Consider the following 15,765-nt stretch of genomic DNA (forward strand, 5'->3'; position numbering starts at 1 on the left):
TCTATCCGCCTGAAACTCTTGCAAGGACCGCCGCAGATCAGGAGAAACGGCCGACAAAATTACTCCCTCCCTAAGGATACCTGTGGGTTCAGAATTACCAGGAGAGTCCGGGTCAAAACTCCTAGAAAGGGCATCTGCCTTAACATTCTTAGAACCCGGTAGGTATGACACCACAAAATTAAAGCGAGAAAAAAATAAAGACCAGCGCGCCTGTCTAGGATTCAGGCGTCTGGCAGTCTCAAGATAAATCAAATTTTTGTGGTCAGTCAATACCACCACCTGATGCCTAGCCCCCTCGAGCCAATGGCGCCACTCCTCAAACGCCCACTTCATGGCCAAAAGCTCCCGATTCCCAACATCATAATTCCGCTCTGCGGGCGAAAATTTGCGAGAAAAGAAGGCACAAGGCCTAATGACGGAGCAGTCGGAACCTTTCTGCGACAACACTGCCCCAGCTCCGATCTCCGAAGCGTCAACCTCAACCTGAAAAGGCAGATTCACATCAGGCTGACGCAACACAGGGGCAGAGGCAAAACGGCGCTTAAGCTCCTGAAAGGCCTCTACAGCATGAGGGGACCAATTAGCAACATCAGCGCCTTGTCTGGTCAAATCAGTCAGTGGTTTAACGACATCCGAAAAACCAGCAATAAATCGGCGGTAAAAGTTGGCAAAGCCCAAAAATCTCTGAAGACCCTTAAGAGAGGAGGGCTGAGTCCAGTCACAAATAGCTTGCACCTTGACGGGATCCATCTCAATGGAAGAGGGAGAAAAAATATACCCCAAAAAGGAAATTTTCTGGACCCCAAAAACGCACTTAGACCCCTTCACACATAAAGAATTAGACCGCAAAACCTGAAAAACTCTCCTGACCTGCTGGACATGAGAGTCCCAGTCATCAGAAAAAATCAGAATATCATCCAGATATATTATCATAAATTTATCCAGAAAATCGCGGAAAATATCATGCATAAAAGACTGGAAAACTGAAGGGGCATTAGAAAGACCAAAAGGCATGACCAAATACTCAAAGTGGCCCTCGGGCGTATTAAATGCGGTCTTCCACTCATCCCCCTGCCTGATCCGCACCAAATTATACGCCCCACGAAGATCAATTTTAGAGAACCACTTAGCACCCTCTATACGAGCAAACAAATCAGTAAGCAATGGCAATGGGTATTGATACTTAACAGTGATCTTATTCAGAAGCCGATAATCAATACATGGTCTCAAAGAGCCGTCTTTTTTTGAGACAAAGAAAAACCCAGCTCCCAAGGGAGAAGAAGATGGACGAATATGTCCCTTTTCCAAAGACTCCTTTATATATTCCCGCATAGCAGCATGTTCCGGCACAGACAAATTAAACAAACGACCCTTTGGATATTTACAACCCGGTATCAAATCTATGGCACAATCGCACTCACGGTGCGGAGGTAACGACCCAAGCTTGGGTTCGTCAAAGACGTCTTGATAATCAGAGAGGAACTCAGGGACTTCAGAGGGAATGGACGACGAAATAGAAACCAAAGGTACGTCCCCATGAATACCCTTACATCCCCAGCTCAACACAGACATTGCTCTCCAGTCCAAGACTGGGTTGTGAGACTGCAACCATGGCAATCCCAGTACCAAATCGTCATGTAAATTATACAGCACCAGGAAACGAATAATCTCCTGGTGATCCGGATTGATACGCATGGTTACTTGTGTCCAGTATTGTGGTTTATTATTAGCCAATGGGGTGGAGTCAATCCCCTTCAGAGGAATAAGAGTCTCCAAAGGCTCTAAATTAAAACCACAACGATTGGCAAAGGACCAATCCATAAGACTCAGAGCGGCGCCAGAGTCAACATAGGCGTCCGTGGCAATGGATGACAAAGAGCAAATCAGGGTTACAGACAAAATAAACTTAGACTGAATGGTGCCAATGGAAACAGACTTATCAAGCTTCTTTGTACGCCTAGAGCATGCTGATATAACATGAGTAGAATCCCCACAATAGAAACACAATCCATTCTTCCGTCTAAAATTCTGTCGCTCGCTCCTGGACAGAATTCTATCACACTGCATACTTTCTGGCGTCTTTTCCATAGACACCGCCAGATGGTGCACCGGTTTGCGCTCCCGCAGACGCCTATCAATCTGAATAGCCATTGTCATGGACTCATTCAGACCTGCAGGCAAAGGGAACCCCACCATAACATCCTTAACGGCATCAGAGAGACCTTCTCTGAAAGTTGCCGCCAAAGCGCACTCATTCCACTGAGTAAGCACAGACCATTTACGGAATTTTTGGCAGAAAACTTCAGCTTCGTCTTGCCCCTGAGATAGTGCCATCAAAGTTTTTTCTGCCTGAAGTTCCAAATGAGGTTCCTCATAAAGCAAGCCCAAGGCCAGAAAAAACGCATCCACATCGCGTAACGCAGGATCCCCTGCTGGCAATGAGAAGGCCCAATCTTGAGGGTCACCCCTGAGCAAGGAAATCACAATCCTAACCTGCTGAGCAGGGTCTCCAGCTGAACGAGACTTCAGGGACAAATAAAGCTTACAATTATTTCGGAAATTCTGGAAGCTAGCTCTATTCCCTGTGAAGAACTCCGGCAAAGGAATTCTCGGCTCAGATACCGGAGCATGTACCACAAAATCTTGTAAATTTTGTACTTTCGTGATGAGATTATTCAAACCCGCAGTTACACTCTGGAGATCCATTATTGTCAGGTGCACACAGAGCATACAGAGATTAGGAGGAGAGAGAGAAAAAAGACTGCAGCAAGGCAGACTGGAGAAAAAAAAAAAAAATTCCAGCAGACTTCTTATAACTCTCCTCTCTCAACCTGGGTCTTTAACACTTTATTGGCCGGTCAAACTGTCATGATCTCTGCAGGCAGAGATCATAGCAAGCCTATAGAGGGACAAGCTCTCGGAAGATGGAACTATACTGACCATGAACTAAGCCTGCCGCGCAACTAGAAATAGCCAGGTAGCATTTCCTATTTATCGCTAGATGCCCAGCTCTGGCCTAAGACCTAAATAGCTAGCAGAGGGAAATATAAGACCTGGCTCACCTCTAGAGAAATATTCCAAAGAAGACAGTAGCCCCCCACATATAATGACGGTGAGTTCAGATGAAACTACAAACGCAGCAGGAAAATAGTCTTAGCAAATTTGAGGTCCGCTTACTAGATAGCAGAAGACAGATAGTATACTTTCATGGTCAGCAGAAAAACACTAACAAAACACCATCCAGAGATTACCTTAAACTCTGGCATTAACTCATAACGCCAGAGTAGCAATCCCTGATCAACGAGAGCTTTCCAGACACAGTAACAAAACTTCAGCTGTGAACTGGAACAAATAGGCAAAACAAAACATGGACAAAAGTCCAACTTATCTAGTAGTTGTCAGAAGCAGGAACAAGCACTGAGAGGCATCAGATAACATTGTTGACCGGCAAGAAACCACCAGAGAAATGAGCTTAAATAGCGACACCCACTACTGATGGAACCAGGTGAAACAGGAAAAAGGATGACAAGTCCAATTCCACAAGCGGCCACCGGGGGAGCCCAGAATCCAAATTCACAACAGGGAGGGCTTCCTGTTGGCTGGGGATTTATCAGGCTGCCAATAGCAACCAATCACAGCTCAGCTTCTATTTTGCTACAGTTAATTAACCTGAGCTCTGATTGGTTAATATAGGCAACAAAGACATTCTCAGTATAACAAAGCTAATATATGTTGTGAAATGCTTCTATTTGCTTAGTTTTTGCCTTTTAATAATTACATTTCTATCTATTTGTTTTGTGGTTTTTGTGTGCAGAATAAATTTTTGTTAACACATTCTATTTTGCTAACAGCAGTCATTAACCCGGGCGAAGCCGGGTAGTACAGCTAGTATATATATATATATATATATATATATATATATATATATATATATATATATATATATATATATATACACACACACACACACACATACAGCTCTGGCAAAGATTAAGAGACCACTGAAAAATGTTGTGAAAAATGTTGTTTGTCTTATTTTTCTCTTTATAGGTATATTTTTGGGTAAAATGTAAATTGTTCTTTTAGTCTTTAAACTTCTGACAATTCCAAGCAATACATTTTTTTTTTTTTTTTTCTGACAAAGAAAAATGGTCGAAAAAAAAAAGTAAGTGTTTTCAGACCTCAAATAATGCAAAGAAAATAAGTTCATAATCATTTAGAAACAGCAATACTACTGTTTTAGCTCAGGAAGAGTTCATAAATCAATATTTTGTGGAATAACCATGATGTTTAATCACAGCTTTCATGCGTCTTGGCATGCTTTCCACCAGTCTTTCACACTGCTTCTGGAGCAAATATTTAAGCAGTTCTTCTTTGTTTGATGGCTTGTGACTCTCCATCATCCTCTTGATTACATTCCAGAGGTTTTTAATGAGGTTCAGGTCTGGAGATTGGGCTTCCCATGAGAGGGCTTTGATATTATATATATATATATATATATATATATATATATATATATATATATATATATACATATATATATATATACATATATACAGTGCCTACAAGTAATATTCAACCCCCTGCAGATTTAGCAGGTTTACACATTGGGAATTAACTTGTCATTGTGACATTTGGACTGTAGATCAGCCTGGAAGTGTGAAATGCACTGCGGCAAAAAAGAATGTTATTTCTTTGTTTATTTTTTTTTTAAATTGGGAAAAGTTTTTTCAGAGGGTCATTTATTATTCAACCCCTCAACCCACCAGAATTCTGTTTGGTTCCCCTAAAGTATTAAGAAGTAGTTCAGGCACAAAAAACAATGAGCTTCACATGTTTGGATTAATTATCTCTTTTTCCAGCCTTTTCTGACTATTTAAGACCCTCCCCAAACTTGTGAACAGCACTCAAACATGGTCAACATGGGAAAGACAAAGGAGCATTCCAAGGCCATCAGAGACAAGATCGTGGAGGGTCACAAGGCTGGCAAGGGGTACAAAACCCTTTCCAAGGAGTTGGGCCTACCTGTCTCCACTGTTGGGAGCATCATCCGGAAGTGGAAGGCTTATGGAACTACTGTTAGCCTTCCACGGCCTGGACAGCCTTTGAAAGTTTCCTCCCGTGCCGAGGCCAGGCTTGTCCGAAGAGTCAAGGCCAACCCAAGGACAACAAGGAAGGAGCTCCGGGAAGATCTCATGGCAGTGGGGACATTGGTTTCAGTCAATACCATAAGTAACGTACTCCACCGCAATGGTCTCCGTTCCAGACGAGCCCGTAAGGTACCTTTACTTTCAAAGCGTCATGTCAAGGCTCGTCTACAGTTTGCTCATGATCACTTGGAGGACTCTGAGACTGACTGGTTCAAGGTTCTCTGGTCTGATGAGACCAAGATCGAGATCTTTGGTGCCAACCACACACGTGACGTTTGGAGACTGGATGGCACTGCATACGACCCCAAGAATACCATCCCTACAGTCAAGCATGGTGGTGGCAGCATCATGCTGTGGGGCTGTTTCTCAGCCAAGGGGCCTGGCCATCTGGTCCGCATCCATGGGAAGATGGATAGCACGGCCTACCTGGAGATTTTGGCCAAGAACCTCCGCTCCTCCATCAAGGATCTTAAGATGGGTCGTCATTTCATCTTCCAACAAGACAACGACCCAAAGCACACAGCCAAGAAAACCAAGGCCTGGTTCAAGAGGCAAAAAATCAAGGTGTTGCAGTGGCCTAGTCAGTCTCCTGACTTTAACCCAATTGAAAACTTGTGGAAGGAGCTCATGAGACACCCAAAGAACCTAGATAACTTGGAGAAGATCTGCATGGAGGAGTGGGCCAAGATAACTCCAGAGACCTGTGCCGGCCTGATCAGGTCTTATAAAAGACTATTATTAGCTGTAATTGCAAACAAAGGTTATTCCACAAAATATTAAACCTAGGGGTTGAATAATAATTGACCCACACTTTTATGTGTAAAATTTATAAAAATTTAACTGAGCAACAAAACTTTTTGGTTTGTAAGATTTATGCATCTGTTAATAAATCCTGCTCTTGTTTGAAGTTTGAAGGCTCTAACTTATTTGCATCTTATTAAACCTGCTAAATCTGCAGGGGGTTGAATACTACTTTTAGGCACTGTATGTATATGTATATATATATATATATATATATATATATATATATATATATATATATATATATATATAAAAAATTGGAACAGCATCCAAGAAATACCTCAAATATCATGCAAAGCTCTCCCAACCAGCAATCTAATGGTCTCCAATGATAAAATAAAAAAAAGGAAAGCAGCACAAAAAAACTGAAAAAAAATAGTGGACTTTATTGCCTGAACGGCGTAGCGATGTTTCGGATGTAATATCCTTTCTCAATATATATATATATGTATATATATATATATATATATATATATATATATATATACACTCACCGGCCACTTTATTAGGTACACCTGTCCAACTTCTTGTTAACACTTAATTTCTAACCAGCCAATCACATGGCGGCAACTCAGTGCATTTAGGCATGTAGACATGGTCAAGACAATCTCCTGCAGTTCAAACCGAGCATCAGTATGGGGAAGAAAGGTGATTTGAGTGCCTTTGAACGTGGCATGGTTGTTGGTGCCAGAAGGGCTGGTCTGAGTATTTCAGAAACTGCTGATCTACTGGGATTTTCACGCACAACCATCTCTAGGGTTTACAGAGAATGGTCCGAAAAAGAAAAAAAATCCAGTGAGTGGCAGTTCTGTGGGCGGAAATGCCTTGTTGATGCCAGAGGTCAGAGGAGAATGGGCAGACTGGTTCGAGCTGATAGAAAGGCAACAGTGACTCAAATCGCCACCCGTTACAACCAAGGTAGGCCTAAGAGCATCTCTGAACGCACAGTGCGTCGAACTTTGAGGCAGATGGGCTACAGCAGCAGAAGACCACACCGGGTACCACTCCTTTCAGCTAAGAACAGGAAACTGAGGCTACAATTTGTACAAGCTCATCGAAATTGGACAGTAGAAGATTGGAAAAACGTTGCTTGGTCTGATGAGTCTCGATTTCTGCTGCGACATTCGGATGGTAGGGTCAGAATTTGGCGTAAACAACATGAAAGCATGGATCCATCCTGCCTTGTATGGAGCATCTTTGGGATGTGCAGCCGACAAATCTGCGGCAACTGTGTGATGCCATCATGTCAATATGGACCAAAATCTCTGAGGAATGCTTCCAGCACCTTGTTGAATCTATGCCACGAAGAATTGAGGCAGTTCTGAAGGCAAAAGGGGGTCCAACCCGTTACTAGCATGGTGTACCTAATAAAGTGGCCGGTGAGTGTATATATATGTATATATATATATATATATATATATATATATATATATATATATATACACACATATATACACACACACAGGTGCTTCTCACAAAATTAGAATATCATCCAAAAAGTTAATTTATTTCAGTTCTTCAATACAAAAAGTGAAACTCATATATGATATAGAGTCATTGCAAACAGAGTGATCTATTCCAATTGTTTATTTATGTTAATGTTGATGATTATAGCTTACAGCCAAAGAAAACCCAAAAGTCATTATCTCAGCAAATTAGAATCTTTTATAACACCAGCTTGAAAAATGATTTTAAAATCCGAAATGTTGGCCTACTGAAAAGCATGTTCAGTAAATGCACTCAATACTTGGTTGGGGCTCCTTTTCCATCAATTACTGCATCAATGTGGCATGGAGGCGATCACACTGTGGCACTGCTGAGGTGCTATGGAAGCCCAATTTGCTTTGATAACAGCCTTCAGCTCGTCTGCATTGTTGGGTCTGGTGTCTCTCCTCTGGATAATACCCCATAGATTCTTTAGGTCAGGCGAGTTTGCAGGCCAATCAAGCACAATGACACTGTTGTTTTTAAACAGGTATTGATACTTGTGTGGAGAGTGTGCAGTGTGGAGAGGTGCCAAGTCCTGCTGGAGTATGAAATTTCCATCTCCAAAAAGCTTGTCGGCAGAGGGAAGCATGAAGCGCTCTAAAATCTCCTGGTAGACTGCTGCGCTGACTTTGGTCTTGATAAAACACAGTGGACCTACACCTGCAGATGACATGGCTCCCCAAACCATCACTGATTGTGGAAACTTCACACTAGACATCAAGCAGCTTGGATTGTGTGTCTCTCCACTCTTCCGACAGACTCTGGGATCTTGATTTCCAAATGAAAAGCAACATTTACTTTCATCTGAAAAAAACACCTTGGACCACTGAACAACAGTCCAGTTCTTTTTCTCCTTGGCCCAGGTAAGAAGCTTCTGGTGTTGTCTATTGGTCATGAGTGGCTTGACACAAGGAATGCGAGACTTGTAGCCCATGTCCTGATACCTCTCTGTGTGGTGGCTCTTGAAGCAATGACTCCAGCAGCAGTCCACTACTTGTGAAACTCCCCCAGATTTTTGAATGGCCTTTTCTTAACAATCCTTTCAAGGCTGCGGTTATCCCGGTTACTTGTGCACCTTTTTCTACCACACTTTTTACTTCCACTCAACTTTCCATTGATATGCTTAGATACAGCACTCTGTGAACAGTCAGCTTCTTTAGCAATGACTTTTTATCGCTTACCCTCCTTGAGGAGTATGTCAATGACAGTCTTATGGACATCTGTCAAGTCAGCAGTCATGGGGAACCATGATTGTGGAGCCTACTGGAACTGACTAAGGGACCTTTTTAAATGTTTAGGAAGACTTTGCAGGTTTTTTTTTGTAATTATTCTAATTTACTGAGATAATGACGTTTGGGTTTTCATTGGCTGTAAGCCATAATTATCAACATTAACAGAAATAAACACTTGAAATAGATCACTTTGTTTGTAATGACTCTATATAATATGAGTCCCACTTTTTGTATTGAAGAACTGAAATAGAGTAACTTTTTCATGATATTCTAATTTTGTGAGAAGCACCTGTATATATATATGTATATATATATATTTTTTTTTGACTGTATATCTGTGTATCAAATAGCATAGTTATAACCTTTTTGTCCTTTATGCCATCAGTCACACAGAGGCCAAAATTGGGCACTCCTTTGACCTAAGTCTATCTATTGTAACATTAAGGACATGGATTGCAGGTACATCTGACCATACAAAATAAATGTATATCACAAAAGGAACATAAATCCAGCCATACCAGAAACCAAAATCGAATTGTTGCCACCAAGCGTTCTGCTGTGCAACCCAACGTAAAGATGCCTGGAGGGTCAGGGAATAACAGTTTGGGAATAGAAGAAACTTACTTTGGGCAATTACCGATTTCACGTTATGTGACTAAAGCTTAATAATTAAACAGCTGAAAAAAACATTGTATATATTTCCAAATGTAATATATTGTAATAATAAAGGCTATCATTTTTATCATTGTGCTAAAAATAAGGTATGGCACTCAAAAAAAAAAAAACATTTCTAAAAGTCTCTTTTCACAAGGAGAATATATATATTTTTTATACAAACAATAAAAACAAAAGGTCAAGGCTTTTATGTTGAGACAAGAAGAAAAATCTGGTGGAATGTCTGATCCTCACCAAAGTAGAATCCTGTCGGGTGAAAGGATCATGTGGCATTAAAATGAATGAATACACTCCACCTCAGAAGAAACTGAACTTTACAACCATGCAATGTTGGTGCATTTTTCCATTCTGTTAATGTACTGCTTTCTAAATCTATCGACATACTGTATATTGAGAAAGAAACATTTCTAATTTTCTCGAAAAACCTATATATCTTGAAACAAATAAATATAATACATAAATATGTGTAGAAGATTTCAACCGTAGATGGGTGGAGTTCAAAGAAGAAATATTTCAAGGAGTTGTGTTGCTACTTGCCTGGAGAAAGCTTCCTATGTAAACAATTATGGGTGTAATGGCTTCACTGATCCTTAATACAATGTGATCATTATCTTCATGTGTATCATGGACATCCTGTAACTAATTTGATTCTTCAGTAGCCATCATGTATTTTCAGAATGACAAACTCTGATGCATTAAAAACTATCCATCGCTTCCACAGTGCAAACAGTAGTCATCTCCAGCAATTCGGGAAGGAGCATTTAGTGTACAAATTACTGTATTAAAGTGATTGTAAGGATCATTGCCCAGCACAAAGCCACCAACAATAGAAGTATTGTTTCTCACTGATGAGCAATGATCATACATAAATAATTAGCATCAAAGAGATTGCAATATGTAAACCTTCTTATGCTGCCTTGCTTATAAAGAGCTGTACTCAATGTGCATTTTAATGTTCTTAAAGGGGCTGGCCCTTTATTTTAACATGACTTTGTAGCTCCTACTAATATATATGTATTATAGGTTATGGTTATCCTCCCTCCTTCCTTAATCAGTGCAGCCTCCCTGTCTACAAAATGGCAGCTAATGGAGGAGCATGGGACCAGATCCATTCATCAGCCTCCTCTAAGTGAAAACCTTACGCTTTGGAAAGCTATTTTTCAATTAGAGGAGGCTGATAGAAAGGTCTGGTATTCATTTTTGAATATCTTTGTGAAGACATAATAATAAACATAGCCCCATCCCACCATTACCGCTCCATTTCATTAAGGTTACCCAATAGCCATTTAACAAACCGGAATGATGTTTTTAATACCAGGTGAGTTGATCATTTATTACTGTGCATTAATTATCCTTGGCAGGTAAACCATACTCACGCATCTGTTGGATTATCCACCTCTAACTTCTAGAAATCACATAATGAAAATCAGATTAAAAAGCAAAGTACAATATTTTAACACAAATTAACTGCTGAATTCCATACATCTTGCAAAGCAGATTCATTCTTTGGATGATGCACTGGAAGGACGACAGGCAATTGAATGCTGAAAGAGAGCATGAAGAGCGGGCAAAGAAGAGGTCCGGGTCTACATTGCGTATGAATAAGTTAAGATTGACTTGACTTGTACAGATAAATTGTACTACAGTTTAATTTACTCCAGCCACTCCTGAGTTGGATCTTGCATTTATATCATCTTTCCTGATGCAGGCTCATTGATATTTTTTTTTTATAATTCTGTTAATTAAAAAAAATAAAAGCAAGATAGGAAGTTTTGGAACAGAAAAAGTTCCTGTTCTTGACATCCTTATGCAAAACTGCAATGTTCCGTGAACAGAACACAGTGCTTAGAAGGTGCATTTGTGTTTTGTTTTTACATGTACAAAACTATACACAGCTAAAAAGCTTGCGGTCTTCCTTAACACAACATAGAATTCCATTCGGCAGCCTGATAAATCCCTTTCACGCAGCTACGATATGGAATAGCTGCACAATGAATATTTCCTTAGAAAACAAAACAAGATAAGTGCTGACTTCAGGTCACATTTTCTCACCAGGGTGAATGCAACCACTAATGCAAGGAGGAGCAAGGAGATCCTCAATGATGGATGTTCTCCTATCTCTTTGCAGACATGGGGCACTGGTATAGTTCTGAAGAGCCCACAAAAAAGGCATCCTAAATAAATATGCCTGTTCTTACAACTGGTGTGTCCGATGCAGGTTGTCTTCTTACAGCTCCATTCCCTAGTACCTGTGAGGCTGATGGTATTGAGAACTCTGTTGAGATGTTGTGGAGTAACCCAATGTATTCTGGGGCTGAGAACTTCCCTGAACGTTGCTTTGGTAACCCAGACGTGAAGAGGAGTGCTTTAACCATTAAAGAGAAAAATAATGTGAGTACCATATATAAAAGGCATCAAATGCAAATAATGAAAACACAGTGTTAAATCCTCATCAAGCAACTGCCCATAAATGTAAAATAAATACCTTATAAATGGGGTGTTTTACTATTATTATATTAAAGACCTATCCATAAGCGAGATCACCGATAACAAGTCGGTGGGTGCCCACTATGAGAACCCCTACAAATCACTCCTTCTCACTAGCAGAAAGAAACAAAACGGCTCCATCAACTATTTAGTGGCCTCTGTAGGGTACAGTAGAACATCTCCCATTAAAATGAATGCGGCGCTGATCTGCAGTATCTGGCAATGGCCACAAAACATTTGAAATAGCCGTGTTATTCAGCTCCCCAACTGGCTACATCCTGCCACCGAAGCAGAGAAGAGGTAACTGGTGGGAGTACTGGGTGATGGACCATCACAGATCTGATATCGATGACCATAAACATTAGCTGCTGGCCAAACTATCATTTGGGTGACAGTTATTTCTCCTGACTCCACCATGCCCAGCAATGTCGGGATAGGCTTAATATTTCTGTTTTTTCAATGACAGAGTCACTGCCTTTGGTAGCAGCTTATTGCTGCACCTAAGCAAAAAGATCAGTCCTGAAAATCAAAAGGCCAGATCTTTCTCTTCTGAGACATAATCTGTCAAAGAAGGGTCAAGAGAACTCCATACATGTTAGATGGATGCCAATCCCACTGAAATCAGCGGGTTAGGACAACTTATATCTAATGTGTATTAAAGGGCTTGAAGGAAAGAACTGAAGCTTCATAGTACTGAAACACCCTTTAATAATACTGGCATTCTATTGAACTATTTAAAAGGTGTTGTCCACTTTCAGGGACAATATTTTATTACTTAAATGTATGCAATTGGGGCTAAAAAAAATCAGTTTTGCATTTGGGATTCATTTAAAATGTATCGTATTTTGCCTTCTATTGCTGTTGTATTACACCGCCTATTGCTGGTGTAAGGAGATGGACATATTGCCCTGCTCCCCCTTTATGACATCATTCCTGTGTATAATGTGATGTGTAATCTGAATAACGACCTGCGTCTTGTGTACATTTTGTGCCATGTGAAGTGCAAGATGTTTGCCTATGTTATAGTAATGTAAGCAATGTACAGTACAGGTTGTGATAGTATAGGATAAACATTAGAAGTGTAATAGGCTTAGTGTACAGAGATGTTTTACATTGTTAGTATTAAGCTGTAGTCTGCCCAGACACAAGTAGCTGGCAGAGACAGGGAGAGTTATGATACAGTTAATATTTGGGAGTAGCCCACAGTGAGAGGGGATAGTGCCTGGGAAGGAACATTACTTCCTGAATAGAATTAGACGTTGAACAGCAACCGGTGTGCAGTGCTGCCAAAGGGTGATCCACAGCTAGAAGGAGACAGGAACTGACAGAAAAGACAGAGTGGCCTTCTACCTTAAAGGGGTCCTTGGATAGGACGACAAGTCAACAGAAACCCTGAGCTTAATAAATGCCGAAGGTGTGGCCCTAAAGAGGACTGAGACTGTGGGACTAGTGAGGGTCCCTAGCGGTGGATCCAAGGAGTCCATAGTGATAGGACTTGGAGCCACCAAGCAGGTGTAGAGAAACTCGCTGAACTGTACTGTGGCAACAAGCTAGGCTGTGATGAAGTAGGGCAAAACAGTGTGCTATACTGGCCCTGGAGTAGACTACAGTGGAAGGAAACGATGTCTGAAAAGGATTCTTGCTGTGATCGAAAAGTGTTTAAGACTGTGTATTCGCTATTCCTTGTACACAACCCTTACATTTAGTAAAGTTCCCATGTTTGCACAGAAGTGTCCTTCACTTCTGGATGTGTGGATGTCATGGTCCTGGCCAGCCAATATCATCAGCTAAAGGTGGCCTGCATGGGCACAAGACCCTCACAACACCAATATCATCACCCAGACAAGACCCACACAATTGTCCTGTAAAGTGCCAGAGCGTGACGCGACAGCGACTCAGTCACGACTACCGCTCTCGGACACTTTACACTGGCTGCAGAATGAGTTAGCTGTGAATCTGTCAGTGAACTTATGATCTAATGGCAGAGTTTGTAACTTTTCTTTATCTTTTTCTGACCTACTCTTCGCTGATTTATGGTTATAGACTACATTAAAATTGAATGTACGGGGAAACAGTTTGCAAAAGCCAAATGGTGCAAATGGTTTATTGAAACCCATATAAAAAATGTTTAGCCCCAAATACATGTATTTAAGTAAAAAAATAAATAAAGGGGTTGTAAATCACAATCTAGTCTGTTTGAGGCTCTGTTCACAGATGGTATCACTGCATTTTTTAGAAGCAGAATGTTTAAACAAAAAAAGTAGGAATATTTAACAGTACTGTAATTCTGCAGAAGCCACTGTGCACCACTGTTGTCATCATATGACAGTCCTTTCCTACTGCAACTTGATACTTAACTGAAGTGACACCCCCACTATGACATGGCGCTTGATGGAGTTTAAGGAAAGGCTATTTATTCCTTCAGGTAACAGTGGTTTAGTATTACATGAAAAACAGTTTCCATTGCTCTGCCATGTCTTCTTATCTGACAATGAGGAATGGAAAGGGTCTTTCAAAGAAGTTGTGAGGAATGGTGACAATGGGTCAGCTGTGGAAAGGGCACTGACTGGTATGTGCTGCTGTTTCCATTCTCTATCTTTTCATTCCTGCACAAACTAAAAATAATGACATTGCGTACAAAGGTGTAGCTACTCGCTGCTGCATGTGTGTGGTTCACATCAAATGATATACTGGATGGGTCGTCAACACTACCAGCTTATAAGGGGTTACTCTGATCTGATTTATAAAATACATGATCCATTGCTGTAGAAGTATGATCAATATGTAATAATCTCATGGCTAGAAATCTATTCATGTCCGGAGCTCATGAGCTAGCTCCTCCATAAAAAGGTGCTGCTCAGTGAGCACCATTGCAAAGTGCATATTAGGGTAAGAAGGCACGCAAACACCTGAACGGTCCAGTGGATGGACAAATGTCTCCTCAGAAGCGGTGGCTGTCTCACTATAAAAAGCAGAAGAGTGGCGACAGACAGTGCTTCAGACAAGATGGTGCCTTCCAGACTTGCCTTTCCTTTAGGAAGCTGATCTTTTAGTCCAGACCTGGGCAAAGTGCTGCCCAAAGGAACATGTGGCCCTTTGCCTGTTCTGATGAGGGCTTTATGCAGTGGTATCCAGAACGACAAGGCCACCCTCCACCTAGCATCTCACTTTCTCCAATATCTGTATCATCGGGATGCCGATACAAGTGAATATAATGATGGAACGGGAATCTGTCAGCTCCCTGTTCCATCATTGAGTCTTTGCATCTGAGACCACAGCAGGTGTGATGACGTAACTACATCATTCTGCATGAGGGGCTATGTGGAGACATAATACTGTGTGAGCTGGCTATGTGGGGACACAATACTGTGTAATGGGGCTGTGTGGGGATGTCATTCTGCATGGGGGCTGTGTGGGGATATAACACTGTGCAAGGGGGTTGTGTGGGGATGTCATTCTGCATTGGGGCTGTGTGGGGACAAAATACTGTGTAAGGGGGCTGTGTGGGGATGTCATTCTGTATGAGGGCTGTGTGGGGACATAATACTGTGTAAGGGGGCTGTGTCGGGATGTCATTCTGCATGGGGGCTATGTGGGGACATAATACTGTGTAAGGGGGCTGTGTGGAGACATAATACTGTGTAAGGGGGCTGTGTGGGGATGTCATTCTGTATGAGGGCTGTGTGGGGACATAATACTATGTAAGGGGGCTATGTGGGGATGTCATTCGGCATGGGGCTGTGTGGGGACATAATACTGTGTAAGGGGGCTGTGTGGGGATGTAATTCTGCATAGGGGCTGTGTGGGGACATAATAGTATGTAAGGGGGCTGTGTGGGGATGTCATTCTGCATGCGGACTGTGTGGGGACATAATAGTGTGTAAGGGGGCTGTGTGGGGATGTCATTCTGCATGGGGGCTGTGTGGGGATAT

General features: G+C 41.5%; 1 protein-coding gene across 2 annotated transcripts in view; it reads right to left on the reverse strand.

Annotated features, from left to right (window-relative positions):
* Positions 1 to 8,996: 8,996 nt before the first annotated feature.
* CDK19 (cyclin dependent kinase 19) overlaps positions 8,997 to 15,765 on the reverse strand; it is a 367,636-nt gene continuing 360,867 nt past the window's right edge. The window contains exon 13 of one of the 2 annotated variants that reach the window (XM_077289462.1): positions 8,997 to 11,711. In XM_077289462.1, coding sequence (XP_077145577.1) covers positions 11,589 to 11,711 — 123 coding nt within the window. In that variant the 3' untranslated portion in view covers positions 8,997 to 11,588. The remainder of the gene's footprint in view (positions 11,712 to 15,765) is intronic. The other variant, XM_077289463.1, reaches the window with a different exon arrangement.

The sequence above is a fragment of the Ranitomeya variabilis genome, chromosome 2 (genome assembly GCF_051348905.1).
Source record: "Ranitomeya variabilis isolate aRanVar5 chromosome 2, aRanVar5.hap1, whole genome shotgun sequence".
Lineage (NCBI taxonomy): Eukaryota > Metazoa > Chordata > Amphibia > Anura > Dendrobatidae > Ranitomeya > Ranitomeya variabilis.